At 33.1% G+C, this 24,836-nt stretch overlaps 2 protein-coding genes and 1 pseudogene across 2 annotated transcripts; 1 reads left to right on the top strand and 2 right to left on the bottom strand.

The window, feature by feature from the left end:
* Positions 1-205: 205 nt before the first annotated feature.
* LOC141702733 (CENP-B homolog protein 2-like) lies at positions 206-1,767 on the bottom strand (annotated as a pseudogene).
* Positions 1,768-10,877: 9,110 nt separating this feature from the next.
* On the top strand, positions 10,878-14,349 carry LOC141702737 (vacuolar iron transporter). The gene is made up of 4 exons (XM_074506364.1): positions 10,878-11,320; positions 12,101-12,186; positions 13,021-13,135; positions 13,896-14,349. Exons 1-4 carry the CDS (start codon positions 11,097-11,099, stop codon positions 14,191-14,193), a joined length of 723 nt encoding a protein of 240 aa, XP_074362465.1. The 5' UTR covers positions 10,878-11,096; the 3' UTR covers positions 14,194-14,349.
* Positions 14,350-15,091: 742 nt separating this feature from the next.
* On the bottom strand, positions 15,092-18,917 carry LOC141702736 (heat stress transcription factor A-8-like). The gene is made up of 2 exons (XM_074506363.1): positions 18,537-18,917; positions 15,092-16,248 (listed from the first exon to the last, which is right to left on the bottom strand). The coding sequence occupies exons 1-2, from the start codon at positions 18,744-18,746 to the stop codon at positions 15,346-15,348; spliced, it is 1,113 nt and encodes a 370-aa protein (XP_074362464.1). The 5' UTR covers positions 18,747-18,917; the 3' UTR covers positions 15,092-15,345.
* Positions 18,918-24,836: the final 5,919 nt, after the last annotated feature.

Below are 24,836 nucleotides of genomic sequence, written 5' to 3'. Positions count from 1 at the left end.
TAGTAGAAACTCTTTAAATTAATACTCATTAAATTAATAAACTCTCTAAAATAATAAATTTGTCTGGTCCCGACTTGGGCCAATGTAAAAAATTGAAAAACTCGATAAAATAATAAGATAATAATTTTTTGGGATATTCCTTTTTTATAGTTTTCAGTCCCAAGAAAATCATAAATTAATAATTCATGGGAACTGAAAAAATATATTACACCTTATTGAAATATGATTCAATAGTTGTCTGTTTTATTTTAAAGTTCAAGTCTATTTGGAGCTCATCTCTAACTTTTCTTATTGCATCCAATAACTCAGGTGTTGTATTTTGGTATTGTATCATAAAGTTGTGAAGAGTATTCGACGCCATAAGAGTTTCCTTTCTCGTAACAGGCTCCAAAGACACTGTATCATCTTCATCGTCATCATTTGTATTGTCCTCAATGATAGTACCCACAATATCTTCTAAACTCTGAACCTCAGAACATGCTTCATTTTCACCTGGGTAGTTCATTAGATTGTTGATCTCCATCTTATTACGAAAGCCACATTGATTGATAATAGTCTCGAGGTCTTGAGTTTCTTCATCAAAAGTGGGTTCATCCAAATTTCTTGCAACATCACTAGCTGAACGAATTTTACAGTGTCGGAAACAATTCGCTATTGTTTCTTTTTGAACATCTATCGTCCAAGCTGGGATTGCCAAATTGATAGCATCAAGGACATTTATCTTCCCTGGATCAGATTGTCCTACCTCATAACATTCCAATATTTTACGATAAAACCTTCTACGACAATGCATCTTGAAAGCCCTTATTATCCCAGATCGCAAGGTTGAATCTTTGATGTCATGTTGGGTGGCAAGAAGAACAATTCAACATTTCTTAGCCCTTCAATATTTTTTGGATGTGCTGGACAATTATCCATCACAAGCAGAACTCTTCTACCATGCATCATTTGGTCAAATGAACGAACATATTCATCAAAAAGCACACTAGTCATCCATGCTCTTTTATTACCTCGATACTAACAATCCAAGCTATTCATGTTGACATTCTTGAAGCAACGAGGCTTTGCATATTTCCCAATAATCCATAGAAGGATTTTTTCAGAGTCATCTTTATTGCAACAAATAACTATCGTAAGCCTTTCTTTATCTTATTTTCTTCCTTCAAGTTGTTTTGTTGCCAGTGAATGATCAGTTTGTAGCCTATAAAACAACCCATTTTCATCCATATTGAAAACATCTTTTACAGGGAATTGATCAATTTTCTCCCGAATCGATACCAATTTCTGCTCCATGTCTTGTATATGAACAAACCCACTCTCACCAAAATGACGAAATGATTTTATGCCATGTCGCTGCTTGAATTTCCCAAGCCATCCTATAGAGAAGTTAAAATATGAGTCATCGTGAGGGTACAAAAGTTTCATTGTTTCTCTTGCCTTCTGCAAAATTAATTCTCCTGTGATATTCACACGTTCTTGATGCTGGAGAAACCACTCATAAACAACTTTCTCCATTTCAGGATATTTTGCTGGTTTGTGTCTTTTGATCTTTACGCTTCCCTCTATTTCAGCAGAGAGATACTCATCTGATCGCTTAAGTTTGTTTGATATTGTTCCTTGACTAACTTTTAACTGAAATTTTCTCTCAAGCCATCTCTGCAAGTCTTTTTGTGTGCTTGCAGGATTATCTCTCTTATACTCACACAACTCCTTACGTATTTGATCTGACATAGTTGATTTTGCAACACCTTTTAGATGAGAAGTCATCTTGTGAGATATGTTTTGAATACTCTAACACGTTCATGTAATTTATATATGCAAAACTTGTTTGAGAATACATTGAACACATTCATTAATCTTGTTTAAATTAATTATACGGTACAACTTCAAAAGTCATTATTAGTTTCCAAAGGTTACTAATTACGTTGAATCCTAAGGTTCGTTGATTCTAAGAGTTATGTACATCTACTATCTATTATATTATTAATAGCCCAACATGGGTCAATAAATCTTGAGACATTTTATTCCAAATTAATTTATGAGACAATTTATTCTATGTTAAAAGACAAATTTGCCCATTCTCAATAGACGCTTTGTTGTCTTCTACTAATGGAGGTTGCACTGTCCAGTTTGTTCCTGCAGTACTGCACAGGCTGCTCATATTCTGAATATCCCGTAGCATCGCTTGATTTCATATTTGTGGCTGAGATAATTAAAATTTATGGATCGATTGTTATTAGTAGCATATGCTTATCGTGTAGGTATGTGTGAACAATTGAATTCCGCACTTTTCCTAGGTGATCCCAGTCTGTTTTTCTTCTGGTCTCCTTTAGTTTCGTCTGTGTAATTGCGTGATATTTGTGAATTACATAATTCCTGTCTAGGGCTTCCTCAATTCACCTGAACTTAACTTGGTAGAAAACTATTCTTTTTGTGAAATGACTCTTTACTATAAATGATTTATTACTTGATTGTTCTTGATTGCATATACTAATATTAATATTGTAAATGTATGACAACTTTTTTGCCAAAAAAACATGGTGGATAAGAATTTGAACGTTTCGAGGAATGGAAGTGAGGTTTTGGAGATTGAAGATCGATAAGGAGGTTAATTGTTGTGGTGTTTTTCATTGGATTGTATGCTAAAATGAGAGTAGTTTCAAAAACCTTATGTTGTCAAAGTGGTTTGATTGATGGCCTTTTTGGCAATACAGAAAGTTGATAGAGCGACCGATCGCATAAGTGGATGTTGAGTCATAGTAAGTTTAGGAAATTTCATATTGCTCATTCATGTTATGGGTTGACTCTAAAGCATCAAACAAATCATCAGGTTTTGCACAAAGAACTCATTGCTACCGTCATGTTTATTGTTGATGTTGGTTTAGTTTGGTAAAACTAATATATATAACCTCTTTATATTATATTTTTTTCAATTTATGACCAATGTTATAAAATATGTTGTGATTGTTGCCCACTAAAATTTATTTAGTATAATAGTTTTATAATTACTTGTATAATTTCAGTCACTTGTGATATACTTTTCTTGTCTCTATTTTTAGTAAATAGTAAGATTAAACACCTTTTATTGTTGTATATTTTTTTCTTTATATTTTTCTTGCATGTGAGGGTATTAAGTGATGCAACAGTTCAGAAGTATATTGGTGGTTCAGGTGGAATGCGAACTTCTGGTGTCGGTTAGATGAATAAATAAATTTTTCTGATAAGTTAGGCTATTTATCTTCCGTGCTTGCAAGATTTTGGGATTGGCCTTTTAATCTAGCTCTAGAATATGTATAACTATAAGTTACCATGCTCTAGAGTTTGATTTTTTCTTATTGGTGCAAAATGCTAAAGCATTTAAGGATGTTAAACATGAGCTTGAGGAAGTGGCAGAGTAACTCAAAATTTTGACAAAGTTAACTCGACTTGGTGGTAACTTCAAAAGGTTGACACTATGAATTTTAATTTAGTACTTAATTAACGATAGATTCACTTGGCAACCATTGCACTTGCATGTACATATTGTAGTAGTTATAAATCATTTTGGATCTGCATATTCTGACCGGTGTGAATGGTATTGATGATTTATGGGGTGTTCATTTGGCAGGAGCTCCGTGAACTCGAAAAACTTTAGGTACAAGTGTTTTGTGTACTATATTGATGATTCTAACTTTGTTTCCGCATTTAAAAATATTTTTTCTATTCAGCTTGTCCTAAACTTTGATATATAAATTTACAAGACTATAATATGTTCATAAATATTATGATAAATGGAAGCTTTACTTCAACACAACTCTGGTTTTGACTTCTTTTGCAATGCCAGGACTATTGCTGAAGAAGCCGCCCTACCTTTTTTGACAGAGCAACTTAAAATTTTAAGAAATGTGAGGATCAACTTCTCTTCGGTTGTTAGTTTTATAACTAGATAACAGTTTGAGTGACAATATATCTACTTATTCGTAATAAACATTTCAGTGTCCCCGTAAATTTAAAATGATAAAAGCTTTAAACTTTTTTTCTTCATTGATTGTTGAAAGAAGATGAGACTCTGTGGCCGGTTCCATTAAATTTTATAGTTATAAGAGTTTAGATTTTGTTTAATTTGAATTAGAGCATTAAGCTTTCAATTTTGTGCCTTTTTCCAGCTTGGAGGGTAGGATCCTTATTTCAAGCAGCAAAAAAGAAGGTAAGTTTTGAGGTTTCGAAAACTTTTAAGATTTTTTATCAAATTATATAGGATTAGGCCTAAGTGTTTTTTGGATTTATATAGACATTAAATTTTATATTAGTGGTCTTCACCTTTGCTTGTGTATTCATTTTATTTTCTGATAAAAAAATTCTATCTAAATATTAAGAAAGATCAAAACTAAATTCTTGTCGTGTTCATTCATATTTATAATATTTATGGGTAACGTAAGAGTGAACTCTATCTTAATCTGTAAAATTGAAATTCACCACTTCCAATCTTTCGGCTCCGACCATCAAATGACACGTGAATATTCTTAAAAAATAAATTTGAAAGAGGATCTGGTTCTTTGTCGGTAGGAAGTTAAATGTGATTTTTTAGTTATTTTTTAGCACATAAACTAAAAGTAATGAGATTTCTTTTTTCATTACTTTAATAGTCGACTGTACTTCACAACCTCTGTAAAGTTTTGCTAATATCGCGATAACTAGTGCCCCAGAATTATTGTAGTTATTAATTTTCCTAGATTGCGTAGTTTTTGATTACATTGCAGATTTATACATTAATCTAGAACAATTGAGTTCGGTACTTTAAGTATCAAAAAATAGGTAATCTCACTTTTTTTAGTGACCATCAGTGACCGGAGTAAATTGGTTTCTCTTTCAAGTACAATCTTCTGCCTCATACCGTAAGGTAAGCAACTATATTACTCTTTCTATATTTATATATATGTGCAACATCCTCTCTAGACTTAGTTTAAAATTTTATTATATTGCATGTTACAACTATTATATGCAGACCAATAAACTCTCCACCAGGCATTCTTCGGAGTCAATTAAGATGGTTCTTCATTTGTTAAATCAGTATAAGCCATCAGATAAAATTAAAACTAGAAACACATGTGTCATGAATATGGGTGTGGATCATACATTGGACGATAGTGAAAAGAGCAAATTGGTTTCTTTCTATCTAGTATGATTTTCAGCCTCACATCGAAGGGCCATCTACTAAATCACTCTTTATTTGCTTGTGTATATGTGAACGTCCTTTGACATTTTTTGACATATTTAGTATATGAATAACTATTACCAAATTTTTGACATTGTTATATCTAGGGAAAACTTAAACTAAAATATATATTAAAATATGAATTAAATCTGTAACTACGGTTTACTTCAAAAAGTTGACAGTCATAATTTACCAATTCACTTTAATTCAAGAATAGAAGAAGCTGCAAATAAAAAGCACTTTTATTAACTTGTATGAATTTATACTTTTGCAAATATATATATACTCTCTCACCTAGTAATTTTATATTTTAATTGCTTTTGGCCTATATATAACTCTTTCATTTTACCTAAATACTATTTTAGGTTCTCATGCTCATGGATTGCTACCCAAGTGGGAATTGAGTTAGAAAATATATAATTTATGGGTAAAATGGCTATTTGGTCACTGTAGTCACTAGTAACTTGCAAGTGAGTCACCAAGATAAAAAAGCTCTCAGTCCCATCATGAACTTATAATTAACTTGCAATCACATCAGTGAAGTTCTGAATACTTGCATTGCCGTTAAAAATGTGTTGACCTTTAACGGAGACCGTTAAATTGTGTAACATTATTTTAAAGGATATCTTGGATATATTATTTATTTTGGTATTTGTACGATTAAACATAAAATTACAGAACATGTAGATCCTCTCCATTAGGACATGAATTTAATTGATCCAAATCAAAGTCAAACTAGCAAAATCATGTCTTTTAAACAGATAAAAGAGATATTCCATTCTTGCAAAATATCAAAACTATATCTTTATGGAATATATCTCTAAGGAAATATGATCGAAAAAGAAACATCAAGATATGATATTTCTTAGATCTGTGTTGCAACAGGAATATGGTAACAAGCTCGAATAAAGAATATATCAGAGATATTCTTTAGAAGTCTCGTGCTATATCAAAAACATTTAACTTTTCGCTCCAAAATATATCTCTACATATAATCAAAAGAGTTTTTATTCAAAGATTATTAATATTCATGATTGGAATATTAATATCCAGTTCTGCAACTCATTTCTGTATACTCACAGTAATTTTCTCCCGTTTCGTAAAATCAGCATTTCTCGGAGAAAATTATTCAAAAAAAACAATCAAACACATTTCCTATCACCCAAATATATCTCATATATTAGGAAATATATTTTAAGTATTTATACAAGTCAAAACTTTGGTCAAAAGATCCATCTCCTTTATTTCAAGACCAATGGTATTTTTACTTGGAAGAAAGGCTGACAGAACAGTTCCAATTTTAGATAAAATACTTCCACATTCTAGAATGACTTAAAATTTGGTATGGATCATTTAAATGGTATTTTTTAAGTATGGTAAAAATTTCGTAGCTTTCAGAGAATTTTTGTCCGGGCACAAAAATTGAGGCAGTTGGTCCCACAGTTGACCAAGTTTGACCTAGCTACCATTGACTAAAGTTGACCAAAACTTTAAGGACATCATTTTATATTATTTAGGTAATTATCATATTTTTTATGATATTTATTTAAGTGTTTTTGGGGTGGTCATAATTAATGGTGCTTAATCCTTAATTAAAGTAATTAAGGAATGATTAAAACAAAAGGAAAATATATATTTAATATATATATCAGCTGAGATTTGAATGAGTACTAGCTTGTGCTTCCTTCTCACTTGCAAAGAAACACAACCTACTTGCCATGTCATCAATCCATGTGATACACTTCATCCACCATCCATTCCTTCTCAAATCTTCACCATGCATTCCACCCAACTTCTCCTATAAATAAACCCCCGCCCCAACCCATTTTCAATAAGCTAAAGAGCCACAAAGTTGCTGGAATTTTTTCAAGAAGTGCTTCTCTTCATCTCTTTCAAATTCTATACACACACTTCTTCTCAAAAACCTTCTCTCTCTTCTATATACTTACATATATACAAGGTTTTTGAAACCCAAGCTTAGCTTCACCCAACCAAGCTTTATCCCACCAATTGAGCTCATCCACTACCACTTCCCGGCCTCCTGAAGGGCTGCCCAAGTTTGACCAAAGTGCCAAAATCCGGCCGAACCTCCGGCGAATTTTTTCGGCGAACTTTTCCGACCGTTTTTCAAAAGTGGTTAGTTTTAGCTTCTTATTTGAGTTCTTTGTATTTAAGATTTGTACTTAACTTCTCTACTTCATCTTAAGCTCTAATACAAGCTCTCTTATAAAGGAAGTTCTCGGGGAGAACTTAGATTCGAACTCGGAATTCGAATAAGTACTTGATCTTCGTAAAAAAGCATTCCAACGAGAAGATCTAAAAAGAAAAGTACTTTATCTCCAAGGGGGAGATTATATTTGACACAAGTACGAGTTAGCCAATTATTCTTACACTTTAATAGGATCTTGGATAACATTAATTCGTGCTCATAAAATAATTACAAAGTAAAAGTGTAATCCCTTCTATCATCTTTAGTGTTCTGGGGGATTATTCTTGTCTCATATAAACACTTCGTAATTTGTCAAATCTTAAAACGGATCGTACGAGTTAGACAATTACTTAACGCTCTTTAATTGGATCTTGTCTAACTAATAACGTACATATAAAATATTACGAAGTAAAAGTGTAATCCCTTCTAACATCTTTAGTGTTCCGGGGGATTATAGCTTGTTCCATATAAACTACTTCGTAATCATCCGTTAAAATTAAGGACGAATCAAATCCACGAGTTAGCCAATTAATTTACGCTATTTAATTGGATCTTGGCTAACACATATCGTGTATATAAACAATTACGAGTCATATCGTATAAGCCCCTTCTAACATCTTTCAGTGTTCCGTGGGGTTATACTACGATATTTATAAAATACTCGTAATTATTCGTCCAAACTTCGAAAGCACAATATTAAGCCAATTACTTGCACTTATTTAATTGGATCTTGGCTAAGACTCATAAATCTTATAAACGTGCTTGAAGTTAAAAGAGTATACTTTGACCTTATAATCGTCAATATACAAGTATACCTTAAAACCTTAAGTTGATATACTTAAAGGTAAAATTACAACTCCGAGGTTATAATTAAAGTATTCTTCGATCTATAAATACTTAATCGAAAGAAGAAGAATACTAAAGAAGTCATAAGCCATAAGTGCTTAATATAAAAATGGACTTCTCATATTACTCCACAACTTTATTTAATCTATAAAGGAGTAATCATAAATATACTTGACTATCTTGTTTTATTCTAAGTCAAGTATAACTAATTAGTTTTAATATTCTTATTTGGATATTATACTACTTGTGGGCTAGTACAGTAACATACTAGTTCAAAACAAATCTTTTCCTACTTGTTTTGTTTCGTGAATTGTCTTGTTAGTTTTGTAGTGAGGTGAAGTGACGTGAGGTGATTCTTATTCTAAGACCCAAGTCCTAGACGTACTAACGGGGAGTTAGTAGTCTTCGCACCGTGAAGAAGAGGAAAGACCCAAGACCGGATCACTAAGATCCAAGACCGGCAAAAGCTAAGGAAGCCAAGTCCACACAAAGGCTCTACAACAACTTTGAAGAAATAGCGGGGAGTTATTGTCTAAGATAAGTTGTGTAGGTAATACATTTATTTTGAGGTGGTGACCCTTGTGTTATGCACCAAGATAAATACTTGTAAAGGGTGTAAAGGCTTCTCCGCCTACTAAAGGAGCGGGTTTATTATAAGGAAAAATCCCGAGTCCGGGAGAGGAGCTCGGGGACTGGAGTAGGGGTGAGCGAATCTATTAAAGGTTGCGCCATCGCGAACCAGGATAAAATCACCGTGTGGTATTTTCTTTCCTTACATTTTATCTTCCGCACATATAAACTGCATAACAACTCGGTAAAGTTTTAAAAAGGGATAAAATATTTTTAAAATACCATAACAATTTTTAAATTGGTAATTAAGCAATTCAACCCCCCTTCTAGCTTAAAATAGCCCTCATACGGGACCTTACATTATTCTTAAATTTTCAAATTCATCACTGAACTATGTATTAATTTTCGATTAGGTAACTTACTGGGAAAAAATTGAAATTAAAAATATAACAAACGATTTTTTTTCAAATTTATAACTGATATCAATTATAACTATCAGAAAATTGAATTTAGAAATAAGATATTTTAAATATTTTATCAGTTTTAAATTTATTTATATTTTAATTATACAAAAAACATCAACATTATTAATGGAGGAAACAAATTATTGGGAAAAACATGTTATATAACTCATATATATATATATATAATTAATTAATGTACATATTTTTTGTCTACTTGAATGGACTAAAATGTCCCCAATAATATATATATATGTGATTAAGTTAAAAAATTCAAAAAAATTGAAAATGAGAAATGTTTATTATTTATATTTTAAATGGGATAAATTTGTAAATCGATTTTTAAAATGGGATCTAATAATAAAAAAATACTTAAATTTAATATATTTTAAAAATAAGTTTAGTTGATAACCTAATTAAAAATTGAGATAAAGTTAATGATCTAATTGAAAATTGAGATAAAATTAATGATCTAATTGAAAATTGAGATGAACTTGAGAGAGTATGCCATGTCATTTTTCCGTTAGGGAATTTAACGGAACTAACGACAATGATGAATTTGTAAATTTTAAAATACTTCATAATTTGACTGAAATCTTTTTTAACTTGGTGACTCAGTTGCAAGTTACCAGTGACTATAATGACCAAATAGCCATTTTACCCTATAATTTATTAGCATCGTTGCAAAGTAACCTGCATGCTGATGATGGCAGGTCAAATAAGAAAATTATAATTCTAGATTGTTAGACAATTTATTCGAGTATTTGTGCACATTAAGCAAATCTCATTAAACTCACATAACTAAAATATTTATTGATGGTGCACTTAGTGTTGCTTTTATGCCACAGTGGGGAACAATACAATTCTTAATATTGGAAGACAAGAAGAGATGTGGTTTTTGCACGGAGTTTGGAGTGTTGAATTTATGGGAAAGTACAAATGCTTCTGTTATGCGTGTCTCCTCGAAAATTAAGTGAACTAATAGGTTCCGAAAGGGTAAAGTTAAGAGAGTTCTTAACAGGAGTGGTGGTTACAACAGCATTTTCGCATTTGTTCTTTCAGGGTAATTTTATGGTTACCGGATATCATAATTGTCACAATTCATGAATATCGTAAATAATGTTATATTTCTAAACATTAAAAGGTTTTTGTACGAGTTTTCATGCTAGTTATAATAGGTTAAAAACTCTTTAAATTAATAATTATTAATTTATCGATAAATTAATAAGTCTCTAAATTAATAAATTTATCCGATCCCGACATTATTAATTTATAGAGTTTTTACTGTATATTATTTTAAAAAATTATTTGGTTGCCTATCCAAAGGATTAAACGACGATATAATTATGCATTTATTCAGTTTTGAGCATATGTAGAATCAGTATGTCTTTTTATTATTGAATTATTTTTTTTTCAAAAAAAAGAATTACTTTTTCCTTATTTACCCTCTTCTTAAATGGATCCATTTAATTCACATAAAAAAATGTGGCGAAAATTCAGATCCCACCTATTAAAAAAATTACATAAAAGCGACCGAAATGGAATCGAATAAAATATACTAGAAGAAATTGAGGTTGTACATATCTCATGGCCTCCTCACTCCCTTTCTTCACTTCCCAACAAAAGCCCACCCTAGCCTATACACACAATGACACACATGTATACAAGCGCCTATATAAACACACATCAAACATGTTAAGCTGTCTTCCTTGGAATCCTTGTAGGGAGAAGTCTAGATTACAAAAAACAGTCGCACTCAATTATTGTAAACACACATTATATATAAAAATACTAATATTTGTATCATTTGAAATCAATGGCGACAACAGAATCTGAGAAATCATTGTTGAATCACCACAAAGAGAAGCACTTCACTGCCGGTGAGGTTGTACGTGACATCATCATCGGCGTTTCTGATGGCCTTACTGTTCCGTTTGCTCTTGCCGCTGGGCTCTCTGGCGCTAATGCAACGTCCTCTATTATTCTCACTGCTGGTATCGCTGAAGTGGCCGCTGGTGCCATCTCCATGGGACTCGGCGGGTAATTTCTCACGTCGCTAAAACTGTTTTTATATATTCTTGATTGTTTCAATTTTTTATATCATCTTGTTTTAAAATTATTGAAGTATAACTTAGAGTATATCACAAAATTCATTAATAGACTAATAATTGCATGTTTCAATAGTTACATTTTATGTATCATTCTGTCCCACTCAAACAAGAACTATGCTAAAATTGATACGAACCGGATCAATAAATATATATGTCAGTCATTACACCTTTTTTTACCGGCTCAAATTAGAATTATGGTCAAAGTAATGTGAACAGGAGAAACAAATGTTATTACACATTTTCCTATGTTACTATGTCATGTTATGCAGTTTTGCACTTTGTTTAAGAAGTGCATAATATTTAGTTCCTAGTTCTCACTCTGTTTATCGGTTCTTTGAACATGACTATGTACTGTCATGTGAATTACTATATTTTACTAGTAAAATAAATAAATAATTGCTTGATGCTTATCAGTTTTGTTTCCGTAGTCATATAAAAAGATGTAGTCATTTTTACTTTTGTGACTTCTATAAAAAGGTAGGCACGGGATGTATATTTTAGGAGTGTAGACAAATTTGTATGCGCAGTGGATGGTGTCACTAGGATAGAGAATATAAAATTTTGGCAAGAGGACAGGTGATATGAAACAGAAACTTTTGCATGATGTATGTGTATAATTGAATAACGATACAGCTTTTTTTTCAGGCTGAGAAGGGTTTATATATGAATAATGTTTTGTTTTTATGTTAATTGATGGATATGCGTTCAGTTATCTGGCAGCAAAAAGTGAGGCTGATCATTATTTTAAAGAACTGAAAAGAGAAGAGGAGGAAATTATCACAGTCCCGGACACAGGTCAGTCTCGTACATAGTTTATTACAAGTATTGCTATAATTTTTGTTGTGTATGCGCGAATTTAGATCGAGTTTTCGTAAGCCTTCAGAAAAAGCAACTAAGAATGCTTGCTCTTGATACAATGTTATCTACTAAAAACAATATGCTCTTTTGGACATATAAGGCATAAGAAGGAACTTAAGAATTTTTGTTCCAAGTTTGTACCTAAAAATATTACTTTTTAAGTATAAAATCACATCCTGAATTCTTGATACATTACTACAATATCAAACACTAAACTCGCATCTCCAACCCATGCTCTCCTCGTACCTATACTACGTGGACAACAAATTTTACATAATGGTCTCAATTTTTGCTTCTTCGTGTTAGGTAAATTTTTAGATAACACTAAAATGATCCTCCAAATTTGTTGATTGAGAAGCCATTATCAATAATTGCCACATTCTGCCCAATTAAAATGTTCAAGTGCTATTCTCTTTATAGATCCTATGGTCTCAAATCGTAATGATCTTGAAATTTTAAAACTATTATTTTAATATAGATAATAGTATTGGTGCAAAATACCTTTTTCATCATCTAAATTTTAGCTAACTAGTATTTTATATTATTTTAGCTAACCAATTTACCTAACCCCATTGGAGATGCCCTTAGGGATTATCAATCACCTTGTACTATTAAAAATAATTTATTGTCATTATCTCAGTTGGTAATAATAATTTAGAAGTAATAATGGTCCATGTGGAAATGTTATAAGTCTTCAATTTAGAAGTAGTGATTTTGTTTATAATGGGAGGAAGAGTCTAAACTCAATGTTGATCTGGAACTGACCTACAGAAGCTGCTGAGGTTGCTGAAATACTTGCTGATTATGGTGTCCAGCCGCATGAGTACAGACCCGTTGTTAATGCACTCAGGAAGAACCCAAAAGCATGGCTTGATTTCATGATGAAGTAGTTTATCTCTTCACTTCACATTGTCATTTAATTGTCACTCATGCATATCATTTAGCATATCATTTATGTCTGAACTTGCTATTTTGTGGCCAAATGAAGGGCCACAATTTGTTTTTATGTTTTTGTTGAGATGCTGATGGGGAAAGTCATAATAGTTGCACTACTTAGCTATAAAAAGAAGCGAAGAACGATATTTGGCACAGATGACTGTTGGATATCGAAATCTAGGCCTGGCAAAATTTCTCACTCTTTTTTATTTAAAAGATGTGCAAGGATAAGTATTTGCAAATTAGCGATCGTATATGCATAGCAGCTGTGCAGTAGATATGATGTGATTTTTGGTCCTCTCTCTTGTCTTCTTCTGTAAAACTTCAGCTGCCACTTAAAAAAAAGCATGCATCTTTTTATAGCATTATTTGCAGCACTAAGAATTTTGATTCCCCGTGCCTGGTGTTGACATGTTTCCATTACCTTCTTGCAATTATGATAATATCAGAGAATATGACGTTGCTCGCAGATAGGATAATTCATATGTGACTTCCAAAAAACAAAATCAAAACAAATTGGTGTAGTATCACTATTAATATGACTAAATATGTTCTCGTCTTGTTTGTTATTATGATTTATTGGCTGTCTACTTCATCTGACTAGAGTTATTTCAAGACGGAGAATATGTTTTTGCTAAAAATCTAGAAAAATCCACCCGTCATAAAATGATCAGAAACAAAATTCTTCTGTGTCCATAACTTTGTTGCAGGTTTGAGCTGGGCCTAGAGAAGCCAGATCCTAGAAGAGCTCTTCAAAGCGCATTCACAATCGCAATTGCTTATATAATTGGTGGATTGGTACCACTTGCTCCCTACATGTTCATTCAGACCGCACAAAATGCTGTTCTCACATCTGTCGTTGTAACTCTAATAGCATTGCTAATCTTTGGATATGCCAAGGGTTACTTCACAGGAAGCAAACCTATTATGAGTGCTCTGCAAACTGCCCTGATCGGAGCAATTGCCTCTGCTGCTGCCTTTGGCATGGCCAAGGCTGTGCAAGGCTAGTCTCTAGGGATAGTGGGGGTATCATGGACTATATGTTCAGATGCAGTTATTTACTTGAGTTTTCTAGCTTTGTGTTATGCAACTCTTGTCTCTGGTTTTATTGTAAGTCAAACAATTCAGGACGTATCTGCCTTAAACAAGTCTTTATCTTTTCTATGGATTGCTTGGTCCCTTTGCTAGTTAATTTAAACAAGTTTAAAAAATGAATCTGGTGGTAGGTAATATATCATCTGCATGTAGGATACTTTGGCAGAAAAAAGAAAAAAAAATTTGCAAGTGGGACCTTTCTAAGTGATATGCACTCTGCCATACTTTATAATAAACTTTCTGTTTTATTGCCTCTTGTTATCCTTGCAGCCTGCAGGTGTTAGGAACTCTCACGTTCTTTATGTACTTTTTTCAAATGATTTGACAAGTATTTTAAGATTATTATAAAATATAATTTTATAATTTATTTAAAAATTTTTTTTTTTTTTTATAAAAATTTAAATATTATATTTTTATTTAAAATTATTTAACCCCATCCTCCATTGTAAACAAACGTAGTGAGACTTGGGGAGTGCATGTCTTGCCTCTTGCTCATTGCAGCTTAAATACATTTAGTAATTGCAATAATAAAAAACAAAAGAATTTTTTTAGTCAAATACATAAACTTAAAATAAGATCCAAGTAGATTTAAATTTAGATATATCTCAATCACCTATATCTCTTTTCTTTCTCATCTCTCCAATTGCAAAAGTCTTACAGAGACCATGGAACTCCACACTGCCTTTGCCCACGAACACCCCTCTTGATCTTGTAAATTTTAAAATTATACATGAGTTAACAACCAATAATAATGTTGATGTTCAACAAAAAGGCTTTTACACCGCGCCCACTGATCAAGGAAAACAACACATGAGATGTAATACCAGTTACAAGTTTCATTGCTCCAAACGTGTATACAACTGTAAAAATTTACAAAACTTTGATGTAAATCTATATTTAATACTTGAAGAGCTCTACATGATTTAACCTCAAGCAACCACGACAAAGAGAGCTTGATACACCATTCAAAATTTAAAGCCGTTACAAAAGCTTTACATTTTTCCAAAATACAGCTACCAGCTGCTGTATAGCTCCTGCCCAAGCCAAAAGTTATTTACCTGGGATTCAACTTCTCGACATTTCCATCAAATTCTTTTGGTATTCCTCTCCTTCAATTATGAATTTCAAATAATCAGATTCTTTTGACGAGGGTCTAAAAAGTCTTACTTCCTCGTCAAATCCAGTATTAACACCTCCACCAATGTTGAATCCAAGACCATTAGCGTCCTCTAAGGATGGATCAGATAAAAGCAACCGGTCCATGTCATCCTCTAAAGGGAGATCAGAAAGATTAAGTGACCCTTGATTTTCCAAGCCAGTAAATTCTCCATCAAATGTTCCTTCCATAGGAAACATGGAATCCATCTTCATAGAAAGATCTTTTACTTCTTCAGGAGATAAATCTAGTTCCAGCATGTTCTGTGAATTTGTAGTTGGTACGCTAAGAGGCTCATCAGATTTGACCATTGGTGGCTGATATCTTACTATCATCCCATCCGAAGCTACTACTTCCTGATCCTCGGTTACTTCTTCTAGTACAGTTTTACCAGATTCCGGCACATGCCAGTTGGTATCCTTTGGCTGAAGCAACTTAACCAAAAATCCAGGACTTTGCATGGCCATCACAATGAATGAGAGCATTTGTTGCTGATTTTTCTCCATGCCTTTCAACTGTTCTCTTACCACTAACATCTTAGTCTGAGAAGTTTGTTGGTGCTGTCTTAGCTTAACAAGCTCCTGCATTAGCATATTCTTATCAGTCTTAAGACTCTCGACTTCCTTCCACAGCCCAGCATTTTTTTCTTCTTTCTGTACAGCAACATCCTTCACTTGTTTCTGAGAAGGCTTGCTCTGAACTACACTCTGTATATTTTTCCTTCTAACAATATTCTTCAGCAAATGCTTTTCACCTTTAATGAACCAATCATTAGCAAATTCATAACGATCTGTTTCAATTTTCCTGAAGCCCTGCAACATCGTAAATATATGCTTATCTTCAGTACTCAACTAACACACAAAAAAGTTTTACAATATATATTCAGATTCGAGTATGAAGTATTAATTAAACTGAGTCCTTAGTTCATTTTCTAACTAAGAGCACATCTAATTAAAAAAATTTATCATTAGACACCCCGCCAAAGTATGACCATCTGATGCAGAACAGGAAATTGAAAAAAAAAATTCATTGTATTAAGTAACAATGAATTTGGCTTGGTGATTCCACTGCAGTAGAATCACTAGAACCACTACCCCAATGATCAAAGGCAAGGAAAAAAGTTTTTGGAATCACAAACCATAACAAGAAAAAAACTCAATACTTATAATAAAATCAGAGTCTAAGATAATCACTCAGGGAATTACATCACCATTTAGGCTAGCCGCTAACCCTAAAAAAACTTGAACTGACGCCTGTGAGCAATTGGGATTACTAAAAATAATCTAAATAAACATTAAACATCTATTTCTCATATAATCAGACCATGCAATCTAATCTATGTAAATCCTAATTTAGTTTTATCCTTATCACCAACTTTCTCATAAAATACTATCTCCAACATGCGTGAATCTATAAAGCACCCCTGTTTGAGTGAGTGAATAATTCTTAACGATAAACAAGCAGTGATGTATGATGAAAGTAAAATTTCAATTACCAAAAGTTTAAGAGAAGACATCCTCAGCTTTACACTTTATGTACTCCCTCCGTCCCAATGAATTCTTAACATTTAAAATAGAGTTCTCGACACGCATTTTAAGACTCTTATCTAACATATTTACATAAATTATTATAATTTTTTTTCTTCTAAATAAAAATTAAATGTTTAAATTTTTATTCAAAAAGAGAATTTTTTTTACAAAACTACACTAGATAAGAGCCTTAAAATGCGTGCCGAACTCTCTTTTTTAAACGTTAAGAACCTATCGGGATGGAGGGAGTAATACATTATCATAAAGCAAGGCTTATAGCAGAAGCAAACCTTTGCACAACTTTCTAACATGCCAGAAACCTATTTCAGGTCTCAAGGGGCGTTCAGACGTAAGACTGAGAATAGGGGAAACAGGAAGGGGAATCATCCGGATCCCATGACATATGAGACAATAATTTCACATTAAGTGGAAAGTTTCCAATTCCAAGTGAACCCCACAACCAATCACTAACATATGGGAATAACATTACAATTCTGTTAAGAGATTGAATACCTTGAGTAACACAGCCTTTCAATTTATTATTGCCATTGCAAAAAAGCTTATCAATATAATTATCATAACAATTACACAGGGTATGGATACTGAATAAGCCGCAAATTTACTCTAGATAACACGATTACTAATCAGGTGAAAAGTTCAATAACTGCATATATTGTAGTTGATTATAATTGTTTTCTAGTACAAAGAATTTTAGTAGAGACATCAGTTTAAATGTATTGTTGGGCAGCCAACTTAATTTATTATAAATCAAGTGGTCAACTCCAACTACTATCCCCTAGAGGCAGATCAAAACCAAGTGGATTCATCACAAAGAAAAAAAAATAAAACAAAAATTAAGAATAACATATAGCACAAATGGTTAAAAAGACTAAGCAAGCAGGAAATTTTAGCTACACATATAACTATTTATCTGCAGGAACTGTTTTGTATTCATAAGACATGTTTAATTCTATGCAAATGTCGGAGCAGTATTACAAAAATTTAAATTTAGGAATAGAGTATAATCAATAATCTTTTACTATACAAGGTAGCTTCTAAATTTTACATAACTATATAACTTCTATGTTCGCCATATAAACTGAAGAAGATGATTGCCTCCTATTTTAACATGTTAAGAACCATACAAATTCCTATCTTTATCAATTCAGAATCCCTTATTGAATAAAAGACTTGCAATTTATACACACAAGCCATAACTAACTATCCCTATTCCCTAAAGGGCTAACAAATGATTCTTTTAGGCTCGAATGATATTAATCCTATCTTTCAAATCAGATGGCTAATATGAGTTGCCCCTTCAAGGCATGCCCAAGATTTTCCACTTCTTAAACAATGCCAATAAAGGACAACACGACTACAGTTTATATATTATTATTACATATACAAGACAAACCCTTTTCCACCCAATTTATCTTATACTGGAACAAATTGATTACATCAAACCATCAAATAATTCAAAAAAAACATAAATTCATAAAAAAATTCCACCCATTAAATACATGAATTAATAAAGATAAGAGAGAGGGGGGGGGGGAGAGAGAGAGAGTTACATAGATATTAAGTTGCCTGACAAAACTGGAGAAAGTATTATGCTTAAAGTAGTTAGGAAGCAAGTGAGTAGCAAAATCAACTTCATCCCAAATAACAAAACTATCATTATTAGAACCCCATGAAATCATCTTATCACTTGTCTCATCATCAACCATCTCATAACACTTCAACAGAAACGGCGCTACTTCTTCTGTTACTTTTCTCACCATCCCTTCTCTTCAAATCTTGATGATTTTTCAGATCGGTTTAATCACACGCCTCGAAATTCACGCTTTTACAAATTGAGATTGTGTTTGATTTATGTGTTTGTGTTTGAACACAGCAAGTACAAGGAAAGAGAAGGTAGAATGTATGTATGTGTGTGCGAGTATCTAAAGAAGACTTCAAGTCTGAAAGTACGAATGAGTCTTCGAATATATGTGTCCAACAAAAGAGGAACCGACTTTGTTTGGGCCTGTTGTGTTGTACTTGGGCCTTGATCGATAATGGGTTTTCAATCGGTTGGATGGGCCTTGATTTGATGTATGTTAACTTGTCATTTGGACTTTTGTTTTTGAAGGGTACGCTTGTTTGATTATTTGGTGTATATTAGGGCGAGATGAGAAATTATAACCAAAATCAAAATTGAAAAAAGTTTTGGAGTGAATTTATGAAATTATATTAAGATTTTATTAAATTACGTTAAATTAAGTAAAATAACATATATTCACTTTTAATTTAAAAAATTAATAATTAACTAGTTAACGTGAATTACATTATATTCTCTGTAAACTTTATTTTCTATTAGTTAGTGAAATTTGAAAATATACCAAACCAAACCAAACATACCCAGTATATCTTGCTGGGTCTGGGGAGGGTAAGATATACGCAGTCTTCCCCTCATTCCGAGGAATGAAGAGGTTGTTTCTCAAAAGACCCCCGACTTGTATGTGTGTATCAAAAATATGTAAAAAGTGAAAAGAAAAATATAACATATACACAAGAATCAATACTCACTTCAAACAAACAAAAAATCTGATCACTTAAGTTAAAAAGACTCAAAACAAACTTTAGCACATGGTATAATTCACATGGGACTTACCTAAGTATTTGTTGCTTGGTCGCCCGCAAGTTGCAACCAATCGGACAAGAAGTTTGAAAATCCACTTTGAAATAGGTAATGATGAACAAGTACATATATGTGTGATCGGTAAATACAAAAAGTAACCGCTCGAAACAAAGTTGGTTCCTCTAGATGAACAAGATGCATTTTTCTATTGTCAAAGTTGCTTCCGAATGAAACTATACAAGGGAGAAGATAACCGCTTTTGTACGATTGTTCACACTAAAACACGCAAGCGTATGCGGTCACAAGTAGTATAAGATTAAGTTAAGTTCCTTCCCACAGAGATTGGTTTAATTCAGAATGTGCATTTATGCAACAATGTATGATTATTATTCACTGCTAAGACAAGTATCAAATTGAGTTTGATTATCTAAAAGTAAGTATGCTAGAATGAATTCACTAAGAGATTAAAAATCAAGTTACTTGCATGAAATAAAATATGGGATTCTAACTTCATTAAATACTTCGTTTAAAGTTTATGCCTTTAATAATAGTATGTGATGGTTATGATAACTAATCAGACAACACGAAATTAGTACACGCTATCTTTCAATATACGTGTACCCCACTACTCAGCATCCACAATTAAGATAGAAGCTGGGTAGACACCAATTATGTTTATACCCTATATGTCTATAAGATTTGAAAACATAACGGTTTAAGAGCAAGTTACCTATTGAGATTACATAGGGCAACTTAAGATGGTTAAAATTACACTACGAATCATGCATGTTAAAACATCCATAAACCTATACTAGCATGGCAAGTTCTAAACCCCTATATCCACTTTCGCATTCAATAGAGATTAACAAACAACTTAGATGTTAGCTACGCATCCAAGAAGATTAAGCACAACCATACTAGGAAATCAATAATTCATCACACACTGAAAACTTTAGGCAATCAACTACTAAACTCCATAAATAAATCCGTTAGAATCCCACGATAACGATTAGTTCATAATCGAACGGCACGTCATCATGGGTTCCAATGAAAATATGATAGTAAAAAGGTTCTGGATACTATACAAGAGAATATTAAAGTATTAAGGTTTAGAAAACAAATCCGAAATAAGCATCCAAAGTATCACCTAATTAGAAGAATCCAAAAGAATGATATAGAACTGGATCTTCTTTTTCTTAGCCGTCTTGTGTGCTTTTTGTTTCCAGAGTTCTCCCCCCTGTTCTTTCTTTGTTTAATTCGTCTCCTTTTCTTTATTTATATGCTCCAGGTTGACTTGGTCGCTCAGAATATCTAAAACATACTAGAAATAGGATTTTATCTGCCCGACCTAGCGCGGGCGCGCCTGTATGGAGCGCAGGCGCGCTCTGCTTCTGGACAATAGGGCGCTGGCGCGCCTAAGTCAAGCGCGGACGCGCTTGGCTTTTGGAATTTTTTTGCAGATTTCTTGATTCTCGTTCTAATTTTGTCGCAAGCGCTCGCACTTCAATTTCTGATCTCTTATCAACATAAAAGCATATAGAAGTCCATTCCTGCCTCCAACTAAATCCCTACACATACTAAACATAAAATGTATTTAAAATACCACATACTTGAGGTCAAATCATCAACTTAAGCTGATATGAAGCGTTCTAAATGGATATAAAATCTACTTGTCACACCCCCAAACTTAAATCGATGCTCGTCCTCAAGCATAAACAGACTCAACAACTACTACTACTAATGCATGAATGCAACTAAATAAATGAATACAAATACATGACAATGCAAAGATCCCCTCGGAATAACCATAACCAAAATAATAGGTCAATATCTCTAAGAATACAATAACTTTAAACAGGGCTCAACTAAATCCAATGCACTAGCTTACAAGCACAAAATCATGAATGTGTGCTTTGCACCTCAGATCAAGAGGAAGGGTGTTAGGTCCCAATTTGTTTGTAGAAGGGGGGGTTGAATGCAAACAATACCGTTTAATCGAATAAAATGAGGAATAAAATTATGAAACAAAATTCAAGTTAAATAAAACTTTTATTAAACTTGGAAGGTGTTACAACTACGGTATCGGTTATAAGGGATTAATCTCAAATCAATTATTACAAATCTAGAATAAATTCGACATGAACTTTTTCTATTTTTGTAATTAAAAAATCAAATGCTAAATGCGATTTGAGATTAAGTTCTAGGGATTTTAATCCGCTAGATTGATACACAAGAACAAGATAAGTATTTCTAGTTGATTGGATTTAACTTTACAATCTAGAAATTGATCTTGAAGTTGCAGATGAGATGAAATATTTTTCTGCTCCTTTTTCTTTTGTTCTTGAGTTTGTGTTCTGTTTGATTGCTAGTGAAATAATAGACTTCTGCTTCTTTTTATCAAACAGCCGAATGTAAACATGAACAGGCATGACAATCTTCTTTGGCCAGCAAGACTTTCGGTATGACAAAATTTACAACTAGCAAGACAATTAAAATGAGCTAGCAAGACTTTCGGTATGACTATTGATTGTCATACCGATTGTCATATTAGTTCAAATAAATTGTCTTGCTGAATTAATAACAGATTTTAATCTAAACAGAAATTCTAATAAGACAATTAAATGTATTGGCATGACTTTCGGTATGACTATCAATTGTCATACCGATTGTCATACTAGTTCAAATGAATTGTCTTGCTGAATTTAAGCAGATTTTAAACCAATTAAAATCTTGTAAATCCTTAATATTAATTCTAAATTAATTAATCAATTTAATTCAATTAATCAATAAATTAATCTTTGCAGATATAATTTATTTTCTTAATTAAATTATATGACTTAATTAATTAATAGAGAATTAATATTAACCCTGAGCAGCATCCATTCTTCTAACAATCTTCTGAAAGTCACTGAGACTTATGAATCAATTCCGCCACTTCAATGCTGACACTCGATGTACTTTCTGGTTCATGAGTGACTAACTTCCGTGACGTTTCTTCATGTCTTGACTTTGATATTATGATTGAATCCTTGTAATAAATGATACCCTGACGAGATCTCTGTCACTTGATTAAATCCACGATCTTGATTTATATCACTGAGGCATGATCAAATTCTTGAACTTCTTCCAGTGAATCTTCAAGTCTGCAGATGAACAATGTTTCTTTATTCTTTGACAGATGTTACATTGTGAGATCTCTCTGACGATTGATCCACTATTTACTTATTACATTCTTATTTGAGTTGAGTTAAATACTCGAATAAACGAGTAGGCTATGACATATGCCTTTCAATCTCCCCCTATTTGTTTGCTAGACAATAACAACAAATACCTAGAGGATAACTCAACTAACAAATAAGAAAAAGATATAAACAGTAATGTAAAGTAAATAGCAGAAAAGTTCTGGATTATATTTAACATTTTCCAGATTCCAAATGAAATTTACAAGTGAATACAAGATAGATGTTCCTCTAGCCTGAACATATAACTACATTAGACTATCTTGATTCATAAAGCTCTAATCATATTACATTGAGTTTTGAGCTAATTGACTTCAGTTGTCTTCTCTTCTGACTTCACCTTCTTCTAAATCTTGAAGCAATTCCTTGTCAAAGACACGATCCTTTTCTGAAGTGAAGCTTGCTGGTCTGACTGGTTGAACTCCAACTGACTTCAGCTTATTCTTGAGTTGATTGTATCTTTTAACATTCTTTTCACAATAAGCTTGAATCAAGTCAGCAGCTTGAGTCTTCAACATGGATGAATATCCAGCAGTTCTCAAATGATGTTCCATCCAGACCAGATGCTTAGCTGAGTAGTCTTTAAGAGATTGTACATCTAGCTGACAGATTTGAAGACAATCAGACTTAAAGAATCTCACCTGATGAGGATTGTTGACCACTTGAGGACTAGCCCTGCTGGCAAACTCTTTAAGCCTTTCTCGAAGAACTTCATTCAATTCTGAGCTTCTTTTGACTTTGTTTAAAAGAACCCAAATCTCTGACAAAGAACGATTCTCAAATAGATGAAGTGACACCTTGAATGATCCTTCACTCTGACAATATATAAAAATGCTCATCTCATTTAGGGATCTATCAAAAGCAGCTGTGATCCTTGAGACTTCAGTCTTGATAGCATTCATGTACATGTCATTGTTAGGATTTGAGATTTCCAGCTTGTCAAGAAGATGTAAGAACTGCCTATCATTGTTAGTGCTCAGCTGAGGCATATCAAGTACTCTCCTAGCTTCATCCCATTTTTCACCAATCTTTAGTCTGACATCTCTTCTCCTTTCTTGAGCCTTAATGTCATGAAGACGTTGCTTTTGAAGAGTTTCTGTTCTTTGAATGTCTTTTCTCATATCAATGATCTGAGAGACCTTCTTGAGTTCAGCTTCTTTTTTTTTCATCTCTGACTGCTCCTTCTGAAATTCTTTCTCAAACATAGGATCCACTTGAGCTTCTTCTTCCCATTCTCCAAAATCACTTTCCTCTTCAGCTTTAAATAACCCATCTTTATCTTCCTGAACTGGTTCAGTGGGAATGTCAAAAATATCAAAGTCATCCTGTTCTCCACTGTAGTAGACATCATCAGCCTTTCCTTTGTTTCCAGCAGAGGTATCTTTTTCTTTCCCTTTGGCACTACTCCCTTTCTTCTCCCCCTTAGTTGAGGGATCCTCTACTGACTTTCCTTTGGAACCTCCATCACCTCCAGAGCCTGATCCTCCACCAGACGGTCCTTCAAAATAAGTTCTTTGTTCTTCATTAGGGCAATGAGAATTCTTGATCATGAAATATAGGTGCTTCATCCCTTCATTGAGATGTTCCATGCCCGTCTCTATCTTTAGAAATCTTGAGGAGTCCAGTGAATGATTCATCTCAACGAGGTCTTCAAGAGAAGTCATTCTTGTGTGTAGAGAGCAGAAGTTGGATATGTCATCAGCTGATAAAGTTGGAGTGTCCTGAATAGAATTGAGCTTTGGTATTACAGTGGTCTTTAGATCTGAGATGTCATTCCTTATGATTGCAAGCTGATTGGTGACAGAGGTGGAAGAAGAAGACCGTTCAACCACTTGTGCTTTGAATGCTTGAGCTTCAGCTTGGCTTTTAGCAAGTTCTTCTTTTAGGGCAGCAATCTGAGCTAACAGGTTTACAGTATCAGTGTTTGTGTGTGCTCTCACCTGAATTTCACTCGTGTTTGGCTCACTCACCTTACGTGCATGTGTTTCTCTCAATATAATTGCTCGTGAGGA

This window comes from Apium graveolens, unplaced genomic scaffold (genome assembly GCF_009905375.1).
Source record: "Apium graveolens cultivar Ventura unplaced genomic scaffold, ASM990537v1 ctg5598, whole genome shotgun sequence".
Taxonomy (NCBI): Eukaryota; Viridiplantae; Streptophyta; class Magnoliopsida; order Apiales; family Apiaceae; genus Apium; species Apium graveolens.
Note: the sequence above shows the minus strand (reverse complement) of the source record. Positions and strands in the feature narration are given on the sequence as shown.

Bases quoted from the DNA above. Each gene is read 5' to 3' on its own strand.
- LOC141702737 (XM_074506364.1), top strand. From the start codon at position 11,097: ATGGCGACAACAGAATCTGAGAAATCATTGTTGAATCACCACAAAGAG. The intron at 12,187-13,020 runs GTCAGTCTCGTA...ACTGACCTACAG, and splicing joins TATCACAGTCCCGGACACAG to AAGCTGCTGAGGTTGCTGAA. The intron at 13,136-13,895 runs GTAGTTTATCTC...ACTTTGTTGCAG, and splicing joins TGGCTTGATTTCATGATGAA to GTTTGAGCTGGGCCTAGAGA.
- LOC141702736 (XM_074506363.1), bottom strand. From the start codon at position 18,746: ATGGTGAGAAAAGTAACAGAAGAAGTAGCGCCGTTTCTGTTGAAGTGT. The intron at 16,249-18,536 runs GTAACTCTCTCT...ACGATGTTGCAG, and splicing joins TCAGGCAACTTAATATCTAT to GGCTTCAGGAAAATTGAAAC.